Raw genomic sequence first — 17,595 nt, forward strand, 5'->3', positions numbered from 1 at the left:
GTTCAAATGGCGGGAAACTCAAAACAATGTACGTGTTTTAAAAAGAATAAATAAAAAAAAATTCATTATGCAAATTATAAACCGGACTTTGTGAATAGGAATAAAGTAATTTAAAAAACAAATTTCGTGTGAGATTTATTTTCTTTAAACGAATGGAAGAATATAGGTTAAGTTGGGTTGCGTAAACTGAATAAAACCTAAATAAAAATTAGTTTTAGTTTAAAATAAAACTATAACAAAAACGCCCAGATATTTTAAGAAATATATTGTGAAACAAAATTACGATTTATTTTTTTTAAACACACCCAGAATGATTAAGCCTAATCGGTTTATTGAAAGTTAAACGTGGCATAAGGGAACAAATATGTTAATGCTTGAAAAATAAAATATTGCGAAGCGGCAGCTACCAGCCTTTTACTGTAACAGTCTAGACGGTAAAATAACATGTTATGCCAATTATCTTTCACGATAATTTAATGATGAGGTTATTGAATGATAAAAAGACTTTGATAATTTCGTCAGCAGCTAAATTTAAACATTACTCAGATTATTTTGATTGATTGATGCAAAAATCAAATGACCAATTTTGCAAGAATTGCAAAACGAGAATTTTTATAATTTTTTTTTCCCCTTTTTAAATATTTGAAAAATTAGTGCCAAAATTATTTTTGCTTAATAGTACATTGAATAAAATATAGATGGCGGAACAATACTTATCCTCTTAGTTTCGGTTTCAAATACAAGTTATGCTTTTACGACCAAGAAAAGCAAACTTCCGCTAAGATAATTTCAAAATGTATTTGCTTTCTTTTTTCTTATATGTTATAAATGTTATTAAAAGGCGTTTTCTTTTGTCACCTAGGTATTAAAAATAAAGATCTTTTGGTATTTTTCTACGTAAAACCACCACTTGTTATGCAACACTTCTTACATAAGCAGTTTGAAGAATTAGGCTTAAGGTTTAAATGCACTTCTGGTCATTTTAAAACCCCAAAATAGAATAATGATTATAAAATTAGCCTTAATTTGTTGTTTTATTTGGATTCAAGGCGTTGGTTCGAACTTTTTTCCTTGTAAGTACTAAGTAAATAAGTATTTTTATTATTCCAATCTGACCAAGGCCTGTTTTAGGGCCTAGTATCTTCCTCATCTTACGTTTTCCAAACGACCCCTGTCCAACTACAAATGGGTTAACTGGAACATGTTACACTTATAAAGAATGCCTACATTACGGTGGTGAACCCAAAGGGTCATGCGCTAGAGGTTATGGCGTCTGCTGTTTATGTAAAATACATAATTAAAAACAAAATTAGGCTTAGCAATTAATAAACATTATTTCAGTTGAAACTACGTGCGGCAGTGTTTTGCGTCAAAACAACACGTATTTTAGCAACCCTGACTACCCTAAGTTGTCAAATTTGACCTCCGATTGTGACGTCATAATAAACCCCATCGCCAGGAATTCTGGGATTTGCCAGTACCTCGTAACTGTGGAAATGATGGAGTTATCACAGCCAACAAATGGCCGGTGCGAGGGCTATTCCGATTCGTGGACATTTACAGTTGGTAATCGAACCCAAGACAATTATGGATTACCGGTTAATGGACTTTGCGGGAAATTGACCAATCAACATTGTAGGTTTACTGACGTCATTGTTTGTTACATCTATTTTTAAACAAATTCCTATTTTAGTTTACTTAGATACCAATAAAGAAGAAAGTTTATCTATGAAAATTACACCGGCGTTTGATACCGAGATGACTGGGAAAAAATGGCGGATCAGGGTATCGCAGTTCATGTGCGATTCTGAATTTAAGGGTAAATTAGGCTTAACTTCTTCAAGGTCAATGAGGTTACCTCTACTAAGCATTAGCTTGTACTTCACAGCTCCAATGGGTTGTTTGCAATATTACACAACAAAAACGGCCCATATTACAAGCTTAAACTTTGACGCGTCATATTTCGACCAATTACTCTACAGCGCATGCGTCAATTCCGGTTCAAACGATTGCAAAATTCAATGGGAATCTGATTCCGAACAATTTCAATTCGGTTCAACAAGTCAAACCGGTTCGGGAGTATGTGACGTAGATTGCACTGACGATTACGTCACAATTTCCAGCGGAAGCATCAACACCAAGGATAGATATTGCGGAAGTTCATTTAATAGTGTTTCCGGTCAAAGCACAAATGAACCAATCACGAGTAAGCAACCCTTATGACGTCACATGTCATAAACCAATAAGCTTTTTTTTCTTGCCTTTCAGGTAACCATAAACCATTTATGATTCGAGTTACAACTGACGATACTGGTGTTAGAAAGGGATTCAAATTAAGATATACTTTAATCCCATGTAATTAAATTAAATTGAAATAAAATAAAATAATAAGAAAGTAATTAATGTTTGAATTATTTAAACTATTTATTTCCCTGAGTTTTCCAGGTTTGCATGAACCCTGCATGGTTTGACTAAATCTTATTTGAAATACAACTCTGACCTGAGTTACACATTTTTTCCTACGAAGTAATAACAATCATTCCTAGTGACTATATGTATTCCTTTTAACCTATATATACATTTGTTTCCAATCTTATCTGAAGGAGTTTCGAATTTTCTTATTCAATAATTAAATATTATGGCGCGGCATCTTTACAACACATCCTTTGTTTGTTTAAGCGATAAATATCTAGATCGGAAATTAATCAATAAGTTCAAACAAAGTTAATCACTGATAGACAAACAACACCTCAAAACCGGAAATGCCCCAATTTCTTTTCTGATAAAAACACAAGTTTGAACAACTTTCTAATACATAAACCAAAGTGAATTTGTTCCGATAACAAGTTAAGAATTAACTGGAAACTTAATCACAATGAATTTGCCGTTTATAATAACCCTAACATTCACTGTGGCTTCGACTTGTACTTATGCCGAAGACAGAAGTCCACGACAACGTAAGTACAGTGTTGAACTCTGTTTATTGCATAGTTTCTCTGAAACTATTTAATGAAGTATTCTATTGCTTATCTAACTTAATATTCTTATTTTTAAACCTGCATTTTTGGGGTTTTTGCCCAGTTGGTGGTATTTTTAATTTAGTGCGATTTCAAAATGACCGATGTCAGGGACAATTTAGAACAGGGACATGTCTTACGCGACCCCAGTGTCTGTTTAGAAGGGGGAATATTGTTGGACTGTGCGCTCAAGGATTTGCAGTGTGTTGCGAAAGTCAGTTAGAACTATTTTCATTTTTAATGTTTAATTAGTTAATTTGAATATTTTTCTTTTTGGGATAGTAACAAAAACATGCGGTGCCGAAATAAAGGATAACGGTACATTTTTCGTTAATCCAACTTACCCAAATAGCCAACACGTTGCTGACCAATGCAGTTTAACTGTCCGTAAACAGAATAATAATATCTGTCAGATTAGATTAGATTTCGATAGATTTATCAGTAAGGGACCCGCCTTCGATACTGGTAAATGCGACTCGGACTTCTTTTTGGTCAGTGGTCAAGATGTTAATAGTGTCGTTAAGTTTATGCGGTGAAAACGATGGTCAACATTGTAAGAACGTTTCTTAATTTTTAGCTTGGTAAATTTGTTATTTAACTGATGTGACGTTTCAGTGTACCTTGATGTTGGGACTAGTAATGGCCCCATTTCCCTAACTTTGGTATCTAATTCCGATAATGGGGCTGGTTTAGTTGTACCGAGATTATGGAAAATACGGGTTTTGCAAATACCTTGCAATAGTCCTTGGAGGGGTGAGTGTATAAGGTTTTAACTGCTAGAATCGTTTTTCTCGTGTTAAAAGCTTTACAATGAGTACAAACACGATATAGTTATAATGATTTTAAAGTTGACCAATAAGAAGCCGAATATGTACAAGAACGGTTTTCTATTGGTTAATTAATTTATGGTAATACTACCCCCTTGTAAGTACTCAAATTAAAGCTTAAAACGAGGCGAATTCGAATACATTATCGTGAAATTTCTAAATCAAACTGAATCAAAGTTATAACGCAAAACATTTCAAACTTAAGCACCCCCTGGATGTTTACAATATTACACCACATCCTCGGACGACATTAAAAGCTTCAATTACGGTAATCTAAAAACCAATCAAACCGGATACCCATCCGGATTACACTACACGGTTTGCATTCGCAAGGAAATGGGCTTATGTTCAGCGAGTTTTAAAGCAACTGGTCCATTCGGAATTGGCGAATCAGATACGTCCCAACCTAGCATTGACCAATCATGTACCAAAGACTATCTTCTAATTGGTGGAAAGAAATACTGCGGGGGCACTGGATTTCCAAATACCGAAACTCCACAAACACGTAAAGAAAAAAAAAAACCCTAATTAAAATTATGTTTAAATTAAATTAAATGCGATTAATTTTACAGAAGGAACTGGACCACTTGAAATATCTTTCGTTAGTGAAGCTACAAGATCCAATGTCAACTTAGGGACACCTGCACCGAGCGGTTTCAACATTAAATACAATCAAAATCGATGTAGTCCATTATCTTACTTGTAAAATTATTCAATTGGTTAAATAAAATGGTACTGGTCTTTCAAAATTCAAGAAATTCGTCATACATTCCCACCTAGATACGTTATTCCTATTAGCTATATGTATTCCTGGTTGAACCACTAGAGTATGGTACCCCCTTCAGGCAAAGACGGTCCATATCACCTCTAACGGACACCCCTCACTAATGGTTATAGTTAGAACTGTTATTCTGTCTGTTGATGAAAAACATCCATTAAGATAGTGTACTGATAAGTAGGGTTAGTCTGAAAAACAACCAGTTACTTATAGATGGGGGGTTCAAACCCTTATCTTTGGGGGTGTACCTGTCTGGGCCTTGTACCGTTAACTCTAAAAAAATTCCTGGTGAGGTTTTGGTAAACAGTTTAAACTGGTAGAAGAGTTCGGAAGACCATTGTACCAAGTACTGTTCTTGCAGGCCGAAATGAAATTGAAAATTCTGACTATTGTAATGTTCCTCAACTTGATTGAAGGTTATCTTAACCGTAAGTGTGTTGTATTTATTTTTAATTACAATTAAGGATAATTAATTAAATAATATTTAATTTCGTGAATAGTTGGCCCATTTAGTATTTTTAGCATCATTAGATTTCCAAACTCGGAATGTACAACTTCAACTGGTCGAAAGGGGATATGTTACTTGCTTTATGAGTGCGAAAAGTTCGGTGGGGCTGCAACAGGACAATGCGCCGATGGATACGGTACTTGTTGTCTAAGTAAGTTAAGCCTAATTGCAATTACCACACTTGGGCTAACTCTAAACCCTGAACGCTAAGCCTAATTTAATAAATTAATAGTGGAAGCATCCTGCAACGGTGAAGCCAAGACAAACCTGACCCATTTCATAAGTCCTCGATACCCACTGGCTACCACGGACTCCGCTCTATGCGATTTTAAAGTCAACCGAACTTCGGACATCTGCCAATTACGACTGGACATGGAACAGTTTGAACTGGAAGGACCAGTAAATGGGGAATGTGATATGGACGTATTTATGGTTATGGGGACAAGTATGAACGTTAAAGTGCCTAAACTATGTGGGAAAAATACCGGTCAACATTGTAAGTACTTAACCTAAATTAACCAAGTGTTTACCGTAATTAAAAAACAAAACTCAACATCTTCTAGTGTATATTGATGTTAAACATGCCACTGGACCCATAACATTACGCGTTTTGATTGGTGAATCCAATTGGGGTCGCAGATGGAGTGTCAGGGTCACAGCTATTGAATGCACCAGCAAAAACAAACGTAATAAACTTTGACCTACAAACGGCAATTGAAGTCAAATTTTAAAGATACACTTTTGTTCACGCGCAGCTCCTCAACGATGTCACCAGTTCTACACTGAATCATCAGGCTCAATACTATCCCTTGGTTACGACGAACACCACAACAGTGGTTCACAAAGTTACACCAACAACGTAGATTACACCATTTGCTTCCAAACATTACCCAACACCTGCACCGTTGATTTTGAACCCGCTAATAACGACTCCTTCAAAATATCAAGGTGCGAAGCGGTTCAAATCGAAGATAACCCGTTTGAAAGCGATTACTTTGACTGGAACGAAACAGAACCCACGACAACTACTACAACTTCAACAAGTACAATTACAAGTGTTTCGCCGGTGGTTCAGGACGAGAACCAAAATGGCTTCTGCACAATTTGCGAAGCGGATTATTTATCCATTTTTGGTTTTGATCGAATTTGTGGACCGTATTTTTCGACCAAGAAATTTGCGTCTCATCACGAAGTTGTTAAAGGTTAGTTTTAGATAATTGTATTAGGTAATTAAGTTAATTTAATTTAAATTAATTTATAATAATTACTAATTTTAGTGGACACTTCAAGACCTATTCTTATGAATTTCAAATCGGATTCCAATGAAGTTGATATCGGTTTTCATCTCAAATATAAGCAGAAACCATGTTTCGCCTAAATTTTTCTTTCAATAAAATTGAGATAATTTTGAATTTTTTATAATTAATAATAACGTAATAAAAATCAACAGATCAGCTAGTATTATGTCATATAATGAACAAATTCGAAGATATCCAGCTAATCACCCGGAACATAAGATTATGTTCCATAAGTATGCACTACCTATACGATTCGTAATGCTACTGCAGAGACTTACAGCAGCTCGAGATAACTAGTTCGAGAAGGAGAACGACGGAAGCGAATTGAATTGAAGTCCTAAGTACACTCGGTGGTGGTTAATTAATTTTGCAGCTAGGACCTAATTCCATCTAGGTCCTATTTATCCGCATTACTAAGCCCCCTTTGACAGCAGCGCCTCACTCACTTTACCTCCTCGAATCTATGACGTCCTACCTCACTCACTCACTTCAAAATTACAAGCCTTTCAGTTTCTAAGTTACCAGATATTAATTAAACAAACTTATTCAAGGAACATATCTTATGAACTTATGCCCGGAACTAAATATAAATACCGATGTAGATAATTAGCGAAGTCAGCAATATATTCTTAATTACAAGGAAGATGGGCGTTTAAATGGTGCACGCCCTGTGAAGCAGTAGCCTAGACACCTAGGGGGGAATTATTAAAAAAAAATATTTCTGGGTCGTACACAGAAAAAGATACATGCATTTAATAGAGTATCGGCAGTTAATTAAAATTATAATTCCGAGAATAGTACGGGGTGCCATTAATACTTGGCGAAAGGACCGAATGAACTTTAGGTGACAATTTTTACGTACGGTTGAGTGGGTACGATAGTTTTACCGAACGCCTAACGAATAAATTAACTAGAAACTACTTAATTATAGTTGGCGCTCAATTTTGTTGTCAATTTTAATCGCGTTTTATTCATTTTAGATTTTATTTGATAAATCAAAAACTTTTCCAGGATTTCCCTGACCTCCAATATAAAATTCCCTGACATTGAATACAAAATTCCCTGACATCCAATATAAATTCTCTAAAATCCAATATAAATTCTCTAAAATCCAATATAAAATTCCCTGACATCCAATATAAAATTCCCTGATATTCAATGTAAAATTCCCTGATATTCAATATAAGATCCCCTGATATTCAATATAAAATTCCCTCACATTCAACACAAAATTCCCTCACATCCAATAGAAAATTCCCTGAAATAAAATCCAAAATTCCCTGACATCGAATATAAAATTCCCTTACATTCCTACATAAATTTCCATGATATCCAACATAAAATTCCCCTGACATCCAATATAAATTTCCCTGATATCCAACATAAAATTCCCCTGACATCGAACATAAAATTCCCCTGACATCAAATATAAATTCTTACAACCAACATGAAAATCCCTGACATCCAATACAAAGTTCCCTGATATCTCAAGGTATATTCCAGGTAATGTAACAAAACCTCAAAAGACCCTTGAATACTACACTAAATATTTGACCTAATCGATTCGAACTTGACCTAGAATCAATTCAATACCATAAACCAAATGATGCGAAACAAATAAACAAAAACACACAATACCAAAATGCAGGATTTTCAAGAAAACCACACAACCCTAACTGAAATTCATTTTTTCGAAAAGAAAAGTAAATTGGATAACAAAAGCAGATGAAAAGTCCCCTTTAAAAGGAAAAGTCTTCGAGAAATAACTTTCAAATTCTTAATAACCAACCGGAGTTGATAAACGCAACACTGACCAACAACAAAACGCGTAGAATAAACTTTCAATTGTCGAGGTACCCATCTGAATAATAATAATAAAGCAAACCACCTTTATAAGTTAACCAAGCCTAACACGATAAAAACTAATTTCACCGTCGCTAACCCTAAAGCGCAAATAACATTGAATTCAATGGAATATCTTAGTGCATTGAAAATGGTTGAAATGGTTAGTAGTTGGATACGGATTTTTAAACATACGGATCTATTACTAGGCCTATTATTAAACAACATAAGGATAAAATTAAAATTAAATTCCATGGCTATATAAGAAAACATTTCAGTGAAATTGTACCATTTGTACTTGTAAGTATGCTATCGTAACACGGTCCCAAAATACAGACAGATTCTATTTCTTTAAATTTAGTTAGTAACAAAATAAATTAAAACTCAAAATGAAAATGAAGATTGCGTCCTTGGTGTGTTTGGGTGCAATAATCATATGCGCTCAATGTACTGACCATTATTTTCCAAGAAGATACCCCACATTTTCGCAGTTATCCGAAGATAAACCGGATTCAAATACAACACTGAACGCACCAATACAAGTAGGTTCGACTATATTTACCCAAGAAGAAACAGGGGCGACGAGGACCGTTGCAACAAACGCGTCACCATTACCAACCGGGTCCACAATTTTCAACGAAGCCCGTCCAGTAGCACCAGAGGCAGTTAATACGTTGTACAAAGCCGCGTTAATTCAACCTAACAGCCCTAAAGTGTCCATTGAGGACCGATTACCCAGTTACGCCCATGAACAAAGTGCTGGACATACCGGACAAAGTGCCCTGGACGATTCCGAACCAAGAACCGGAGGTGTTTCTCAACACTCACATTACTCTGAGTCGAACCTGGTACCACAGGCGTTGAACTCCCACCAAAGTAACTCTTTGCCCATACCAGAAGCCCTGACTTCCCAAGAACCGTCAAGTTCCTACAATGCCAATCAACAATCGAATGACGCAGTCCAAACCTACCCCGAACACGATTTCGAACAAGTCAAGGAAGAGGCCACCCAAGAAACCTCAAGTAACATCAGGAACTTATCACTGAGTAGTTTAAATCTGCCTGACTTGAACGAGCAACAAGACAGAAGCTTGAAATACGAATACAGCTTGAGTAATCACGTTCAACCACCCAACGCCATCCCAAACAAGTCCCAAAGATTGTGTAAGTACCAAACATCAGATTTAACCACGACTTACTTCCGACAACATCTGGTACACTTTTAGTTTTCCCAAGTTTCTGGTTGAAATACTACAATTACCCTCGAATGGCATGTATGGCAGCTGTGGGTTTATCAGGTACTTGTTATACTAAACAACAATGTAGAGTACTTGGAGGTACCGTTTATGGTATTTGCGCTAGAGGATATGGGGTTTGTTGCATTGGTAAGGTTTTTAAATAAATAAGTACTGATACAATTTAACCCTAACAAATAATTACCGTACCAGTCCGCAGAACATGCGGTGCCGTGACTAGTCTCAACCGGACTTATTTTTCAAACCCCGAGTATCCCGGTTCATCCATGAACGCTGCCGGTAGTTGTACTCTGGTTTTAACACGTCCAAGTAGACCAAGGATATGTCAAGTCAGGTTGGACTTTCACGAGTTTCAATTGATGCCACCAGTAGGAGGTGATTGTGTCAGGGACAGGTTTACCATCGCCGGAAATAACCCTAATAATATCATCCCACCGTTATGCGGGGTCAACAGTGGACAACATAGTATTTAATTTTAATTATTACAATTAATTAATTGTTTATATATGGGGAAAGTATTTTTACGGTGGTGGTGTGTGTTTAGTGTATTTCGATATAGATCAGTTGAGATCGCCGTTCGCTTTAACCGTGACCACTTCCGGTCAAGGGCAAAGAAGGTGGAATATCGCCGTGACTTTTATAGATTGTTATTCGAGAAATCGAGGTAATTGTAAATACATCTGTTTTCAAATTTACGTTAGTCGCAAATTAGCCTCGTGAGTACCGTTAAAATATTCGCGACGAGACACGTCGTTTGAGTACTCACAAGGCATACTTCATACGAGGTCACAAAACGTGTCACAATTTGTGACCTTATCCAAACTAACCACATCGAGTTTGTACTCATTTTAAAGGCCGAAATGAGTGCAATTCAATAAATTCCATCACAAAGTTTAAAAATTTCTTCACAGCTCCACCAAATTGTCTACAATATTACGAAGGTGGTACTGGCTACTTCCGTAGCTTCAATTACCTACCAACGGCGCCTGTGGCCATGACGGGTGGCTACTTAAACAACCTGAACTACGCCGTATGTTTCAGACGCGAAATGGGGGCGTGTTCGCAAACCTATATGACAAACAGTACCATGGCTCCGTTTGACATCATGAATGTCAACGATAATAACGCTCCCACATTGGGTAATGCCGAAGCTGGATTAGGCTTAGTTGAATGTCCAAATGACTTCATAGAATTAGGAGGTTTAAGATACTGCGGTACAAAATTAAACCCTAGTCTATCACCTGCTAATCCCGATTTTGACGCACCTGTACTAGGTAAGATATAAATAACGATTAATTTAACTTTAAACTAAATTTAATCATTTTGCAGACGATACAAATGGACCAATCATGGCTAAGGTCGTCACGAATCAAGTTATAAATGGAGTTGGATTCCAAATTGGATTTACGCAAAATCCATGCAGAATTAGGTACCCTGGAATCCAACAAAATGGTTAATTGTAAATTAAATTAAATATTAATTTTAAATGTATATATAAATTTAAGAGTTATTTGCTGGCAATAAACTCGTGAATAAGTCGTGTTACTGACACTTTAAAAAATAAATCAAATGTTAATAGGTTAATGTTATTCGTCTATGAACTTGGAATTTATATTATTGCAATAAATGATAATTTATCATATTGATACGAGTTAATTTGTTATTTATATTGATTTTAAAAGTAGTGTATCAAGGTAAATAGGTAGCGCTATTAAAGGTATTATTACAATTAATATTTGGTGCTGAGTTACGTTGGTTTCCGGGTTTGCGGAAATGGAAACAAGTTGGGAAAGCCAAAATATTACCTCTCCGAGTGGAGATGACTATCACTACCCCTTAAACAACCTAAATATATGCATCTATCGCTTTTTTTTAATTCTTTGCAAGTGCAGGAATTCAATTTTAAAATAGTCAATTGTTCAAGCCTTTTCAATATCTCTCACTTGCTGTGGAAACTCTACCCCCCTTATATTATAAAACTTATCGACTTCATACATGTATATTATCATCATTACTTGTCTTAAATTACCTTCGACGGCCGAACGAGGTTCATCTTACATAATATAGGGACGATGTCATATATTTTAACGTTCACTTTATTTACTTTTCATTTAATTCAAGACCATAACATTCTGAAAGTACATTAGGCTAAGAAGACAGTATTTATAATATTACATTAGGCTCAGAAGACAGTATTTATAACACTTCAACAATACTTCAATATATACAAAGAAATAAATAACATAATACATTAAACTGTACAGTAAAAGTTAAATATAACCTAATTAAAACCATAAAACCCACAATACATATGGGAACAAAAGGTTCTTGAAAAACCATTAACAGAACAGTATTTATAATACTTCAACGTTTCTATCTATATACAACATTGAATAGTTATTTAACATTATATATTGGAACCTTCAGTATAATTTAACATTAAGCAAATTCGAACCATAAAAACCCACAGCGCATATGGGAAAAAAGGTTCTGGGAAAACCCATTTGGGATTATTAATATTGAAACACTTATTTTTAAATTATTGATTTTCCACTCTGAAGTCTGAGCTATCCACGAATAAATTGATTAATAGCATTAACAAACGATGCAATGGATGTCAAATATTCATGTCATAATACAAGCTAATTCGAACCATAAAAACCCACAGCGCATGTGGGAAAAAAGGCTCTGGGAAAACCCATTTGGGGAAAAAACCATAATCACAGTTGAATTATTAATATTAAAACACTTATTTTTAAATTATTGATTTTCCACTCTGACGTCTGAGCTATCCACGAATAAATTGATTAATAGCATTAACAAACGATGCAATGGATGTCAAATATTCATGTCATAATACAAGCTAATTCGAACCATAAAAACCCACAGCGCATATGGGAAAAAGGTTCTGGGAAAACCCATTTGGGAAAAAACCATAATCACAATTGAATTATTAATATTAAAACACTTATTTTTAAATTATTGATTTTCCACTCTGACGTCTGAGCTATCCACGAATAAATTGATTAATAGCATTAACAAACGATGCAATGGATGTCAAATATTCATGTCATAATACAAGCTAATTCGAGCCATAAAAACCCACAGCGCATGTGGGAAAAAAGGCTCTGGGAAAACCCATTTGGGAAAAAACCATAATCACAGTTGAATTATTAATATTAAAACACTTATTTTTATATTGTGAGTTGATTTTTCACTCTGACGTCTAAGCTATCCACGAATAAATTTATTAATAGCATTATCGAACGATGCAATGGATGTCAAATATTCATGTCATAATACAAGCTAATTCGAGCCATAAAAACCCACAGCGCATGTGGGAAAAAAGGCTCTGGGAAAACCCATTTGGGAAAAAACCACAATCAAATTAGGACTATTAATATTAAAAACTTCTTCAGACTGTTTAAGGATGAATGTTTGGTGGATAGCGTCCGAAAGAAAGCAATAACCTAGTAGATGAGGCGTAGTTCATAAAGTTTCGTTTTTTCGAAACTATTACATAAGTGTATTGGCGCTGTACGTTTCTGATAACAAAGACCAAGACGACTCCAGTTCCACAAAATAGGAAAACTCTGCCTCTTGGCGTTAAGTTTTTCTCCTTTCTGTATTTCCACTGCTAGACCGCTATGCAGCCCGCCCTTGTATTGCTCTACTTGCTGCTCCCATAACATTGAACGTGCTAGAACTATAGTTCTAGTCGATAAATTGCGGCGCAGTCCAACTTCCGCTTTGAGCGTTGGCCAACTTTTGAGGACGCTGCAGTGTTACCAACGGCAGATAACGCCGCCAGGAACATTTTCAAAATCACCTCGGCCGCGTTTTGCCGAAAAAAGGGGATTTTCGACTAGGACTGTTGAATTGTCGCCGATTATTCAGTCATTTCCGCTTCGCCATACCTAAAACATTTTTAAAGTACGCTATACAAAATTGCTCCATTCTTCACAAAACCTATGAAACTTGGTGCAACACTTACACTTTGTTCAGTGGTCCGCCTTTACATGAACCCACAGTTGCCGCTCCAGATCTCAGTCATCTGACGCAACCATTTTAACGTTTTCAGAGTTGTATTTCACCTTTATTAAGCCTAAGGATAAGCCTTGAGATATATTTGCCGACGTATTTTCTGAAGAACCACAATAAATCACCTCAACGATTATCCCCATTAACTAATTATCACTATCACATACCTTGTTTACAATTTCGTTGACCTTGTCCTCCATGGTTACCCATGAACTAAACCAATGCTGTAGGGCATTCATGAACTACGCATGTCCTCTAGGGTATTCATTAACTACACAAATCCTCTAGGCTACTCATGAACTACGCCAATCCTCCAGGTTACTAATAAAATATACCATATTTTTAAATGGATTAATACCAAACTTATATGACCGTCAATTACAATAATGATACTTACCATTTTTTTTTCAAATCTTGAAGTCAGATGTGGGTTCTTTAGTCAAGGATCCCAAGCCTTGTGTGGGTCTCTTAGTCAAGGATCCCAAGCCTTAAGTGGGTCTCTTAGTACAGGATCCCAAGCCTAATTTTAGGTTTCTTAGTACAGGATCCCAAGCCTAATTTTAGGTTTCTTAGTACAGGATCCCAAGCCTAATTTTAGGTTTCTTAGTACAGGATCCCAAGCCATATGTGGGTTTCTTAGCCAAGGATCCCAAGCCTATTTCTCGTAGTTTAGACCCTTAAAGCAACATGCGGCTCCATTGGCGCCCCTACCATGATGCCTAACCTTGTATATACATAATAATTTTACCTTGCCGTAGGTAGGTAACAATGAGACTTAATGCATTAGGGAGGATCTGAAAATTATCCTAACAAGCTAAAACCAATGTACAATAGAAAGGTCGTCAATAAGGGGCGCACTGGAGCTCCACCTTGCTTTAAATAAATTTTTCCATTTCGAACTATGTTCTTTTAAAAATGCAAATACCCTTGTGGTAAGAATAATAAGACTCTCTATAACATGCATCGTATCGGTCTCGAAAAAGTTGGTTACCAAATGCCAAATCTAATTGACAATGATAGTCAGTCGAATACTTTTGTTCTAGACCCGGCAAAAGAGATATTCCATGTGAATCAAAGAACATTCTCAGTGCCGTTTGGCTCTTTAAAAAGTTAATATTGAAATCTCCAACCACAACTGTTGGAATAGACGAATCATATTTCATGTCAAACAAAGGGTTAAAGTCCTCAAACACAGTTCTCAAACTTCCTAAGGGAGATTTGTACAACAACACCACAGATATAAGTTCTCCTTCTATGTAAACATCTAACCAGCAACGTTCCACGTGAGAATTTCTAACAGGAATGTCGCTTCGTAAAACTCTAGTATCTATCTCTTTAACTTCGTTTTCAGGCGTGTCTCTTAAATATATGGACGAACCAAAAGCAACTCTGCGTGCCGTACTTGGCAAGTAAATACCACCTACTTCCTTAAAAGATGGAACTCTAAAATCGTCCGTCTCTTTTTTCCACGTTTCAACAAAACATAACATTTGACTTTTCATAATTACATTGTCTGCTAAAACATCTTCTAAATGAGCATTTAAAGACTGCACGTTATGTACATAAATGTAAAGGGGATCATGCAAGAAAGGTAGTTCGATGCTTTTTGTGTCTCGCAACCTCTTAAGTTCCAATTCTACTAGGTTGTTTTTGGGTGAATTAGGAACTTTAAATTTTCCATCAATATATAAACCGGAAGCGGTTTTCGCTCTACTACAAGCCACATATAAATGCGCTCTTTCAATTTTTTTTGTAGCCTTACAATGAACCACTACCGAGGAGTAAGTATCACCCTGACTTTTATGTATCGTAATGGCCTCAGAAACAACCAAAGGCAATTGTTTCCTAGAAACTGAGGCATTATTTTGTCTCCATTTTCTATTAAACGACTTGATGACCTTTTCAACAGGCGTCCACGAAGCGTTAATATCACTATTCAAATATAAACCATGACATTTTTGCCTCAACATTTTCCCAACTTTGGGATCGTCAAACTCCATCCATACCCTGAACGGGATTTTATCCCCGACCCTATTTGTGCCGTACTCTATCTTTCTTAACCAACCTGTCGCGCCATTAGTTAGTCCGTCAGAGGTGTCAACATTGTTGGTCATCATATATCTCGCGCCACACGCAAGAGTCAATTGTTTGGGCAGACCATACGTATCAGACGTTGCTAACTTTTCAACTTGGGAAAGTATGTTATTTTTAACTTCACTACTAAGATCACCATTGACAACATCTACTGAAACCGAAACAGCCTTTTCCGTATTCATGTTTAAAAGCTTATTTTGATTGAATTGGTTTACTTCCGCGTTAGTGGCGAAAAGATGTATCGCTTCTTTTGGGGGTACACGCTCAGGCGTTACCTCCAGACTACTAAAGAAATCAATATCATTTTGAGTCATACTTCCCACAGCCATTCTATTTAAAGCTTCAGCAAATATTTTATCATCCCTCTGTCTCATAATTTCCTCAAGTTCGGCAAATTCAAATTGCTCCCATATTGGGTTACCAATTAACGACGCGTAAGGATTATCTTTCTCACTTTGACCTTGAAATGCGAAATAATCGCAAACTGGTCTCAATTGGTTAAAGTCTCCAACTAGAACGACAGACACACCACCAAAATAATCAGGACAACCCATAATCTCTTGTAACCTAGCGTTTACCCGATTAAACACTTTCGCTCCAACCATTGAAATTTCGTCAATTATTACTAGTTTTACTTGACCATAGAGTAACCTGCATTTATGAAGTGTTTCACTTTCCAATCTCGATATATTTCCACCAAATTGGCTAACGGGTAAACTAAAAGTACTGTGCAAAGTTGCCCCACCTATGTTAAAGGCAGCCTTGCCAGTAGGTGCGCAACGGATTACTTTCGCTTCCGATGGATTACTCCCAGGTTGTTTGTTGTAAAACCTTGACACAGATTCAAATATAGCACTAATCAAAAGACTTTTCCCCACACCAGCGCCCCCTGTAACAAAGAGGCGCAACGGAGTTTCTTTGCTTTTTACATGATACAAAACATGGTAATATATCTCTCTTTGTTTTGAATTCAATTTTCTAAGAAGGGCGTTGTACTCAGAGTCATTAATTAAGGTAATTGACGGAGCAACAGTATTTTCGGCATTGCCATCAATAATTTCTCTATTAATATTTCCTACAGGTTCTTGAACCGTATTAATTAAAAAATCGGAATCATCCATAGCTAAAGATCTATCAACTTCATTTCTATGTTCTAATTCAGGCTGGATATTAGTAACATCCACTTGAATTTCTCCATTTTCAAAATCTGCTACAGCCTGTTCCACGGCTGCTTCGTCAATTTCACTGTGAAATTCTTTCCTACCTTCATTAATAGTTTCGCGACAAAGCTCATATTCTGATTTCATATCCTTTGTCAAAATATCATTACTTTCATCGCGCCAAGGCTTAAATAACATTAATTGTTCACGATAAAAGTTATCGGGATCTTTTTCTAAATTGAATCTTCTGTACCTAATAATTTTAGCACGGCCACGTTTCCTAATAAACCCTGATTCATCTTTAAGTTTCAGCCATTTACCACAAGCTTCAACTTCATTGCTCTCTCCCTCATCAACATGATCGTGGGCGGCTTTAGTCACTCTACGGGCTTTGGAATATTCGTACCAGGCACCAAATTGAGCTAACGTTATTGCCTCTAGTTCCTCTGGCCTTTGAACATAATGTTCTAGCATCCCAGAGGCAAAAACGTCATTACTGTCTGCTGGTAGTTCTTCAAGTTCAGATTGACTCTTAAGAATGTGTACACGATTTTCAGGGGCATTGGTGTTTATAAAAACACAGGCGCGACTGCACCTGGACACAGGAATTTGTAAACCACAGTAAGCCGCTTCCTGAGCGCTTACCTCGTGGGCATTCAAGAACTGATTAGCAATTAGTTTTAACTTCTGTTTTACTGTACATTTATCATTTTTTGCCTGTTTAGAAGCTTCGCGCAGAAGCAAAGACATCCCTCTTTGAGACTTTCCTATATA

At 36.3% G+C, this 17,595-nt stretch overlaps 4 protein-coding genes and 1 pseudogene across 5 annotated transcripts; 4 read left to right on the top strand and 1 right to left on the bottom strand.

Moving 5' to 3' along the window:
• The first annotated feature begins 1,003 nt into the window (after positions 1–1,003).
• LOC149615537 (uncharacterized) lies at positions 1,004–2,363 on the top strand. Its single transcript, XM_089857173.1, has 5 exons — positions 1,004–1,073; positions 1,132–1,284; positions 1,342–1,635; positions 1,694–2,206; positions 2,269–2,363. The coding sequence occupies exons 1-5, from the start codon at positions 1,004–1,006 to the stop codon at positions 2,361–2,363; spliced, it is 1,125 nt and encodes a 374-aa protein (XP_089713299.1).
• A 408-nt stretch (positions 2,364–2,771) lies between these two features.
• On the top strand, positions 2,772–4,602 carry LOC149615538 (uncharacterized; annotated as a pseudogene). The gene is made up of 6 exons (XR_016375848.1): positions 2,772–2,957; positions 3,082–3,231; positions 3,300–3,570; positions 3,633–3,770; positions 4,050–4,349; positions 4,417–4,602. The product of XR_016375848.1 is annotated as an uncharacterized LOC149615538 (transcript).
• Positions 4,603–4,896: 294 nt separating this feature from the next.
• Positions 4,897–6,543, top strand: LOC149615539 (uncharacterized). Its single transcript, XM_089856512.1, has 6 exons — positions 4,897–5,050; positions 5,123–5,281; positions 5,363–5,626; positions 5,694–5,816; positions 5,886–6,332; positions 6,408–6,543. Exons 1-6 carry the CDS (start codon positions 4,990–4,992, stop codon positions 6,506–6,508), a joined length of 1,155 nt encoding a protein of 384 aa, XP_089712638.1. The 5' UTR covers positions 4,897–4,989; the 3' UTR covers positions 6,509–6,543.
• A 1,322-nt stretch (positions 6,544–7,865) lies between these two features.
• Positions 7,866–11,493, top strand: LOC149615540 (uncharacterized). The gene is made up of 6 exons (XM_089856504.1): positions 7,866–9,434; positions 9,497–9,655; positions 9,719–9,991; positions 10,071–10,190; positions 10,438–10,800; positions 10,856–11,493. The coding sequence occupies exons 1-6, from the start codon at positions 8,660–8,662 to the stop codon at positions 10,981–10,983; spliced, it is 1,818 nt and encodes a 605-aa protein (XP_089712630.1). The 5' UTR covers positions 7,866–8,659; the 3' UTR covers positions 10,984–11,493.
• Positions 11,494–11,604: 111 nt separating this feature from the next.
• LOC149615541 (uncharacterized) lies at positions 11,605–17,571 on the bottom strand. Its single transcript, XM_089857174.1, has 4 exons — positions 13,965–17,571; positions 13,735–13,888; positions 13,521–13,670; positions 11,605–13,443 (listed from the first exon to the last, which is right to left on the bottom strand). Exon 1 carries the CDS (start codon positions 17,569–17,571, stop codon positions 14,467–14,469), a length of 3,105 nt encoding a protein of 1,034 aa, XP_089713300.1. The 3' UTR covers positions 11,605–13,443; positions 13,521–13,670; positions 13,735–13,888; positions 13,965–14,466.
• Between the last annotated feature and the right edge of the window lie 24 nt (positions 17,572–17,595).

Source organism: Phalangium opilio, unplaced genomic scaffold, assembly GCF_054372755.1.
Source record: "Phalangium opilio isolate 3A_F unplaced genomic scaffold, DU_Popi_V2 ptg000217l_1, whole genome shotgun sequence".
Classification (NCBI taxonomy): domain Eukaryota; kingdom Metazoa; phylum Arthropoda; class Arachnida; order Opiliones; family Phalangiidae; genus Phalangium; species Phalangium opilio.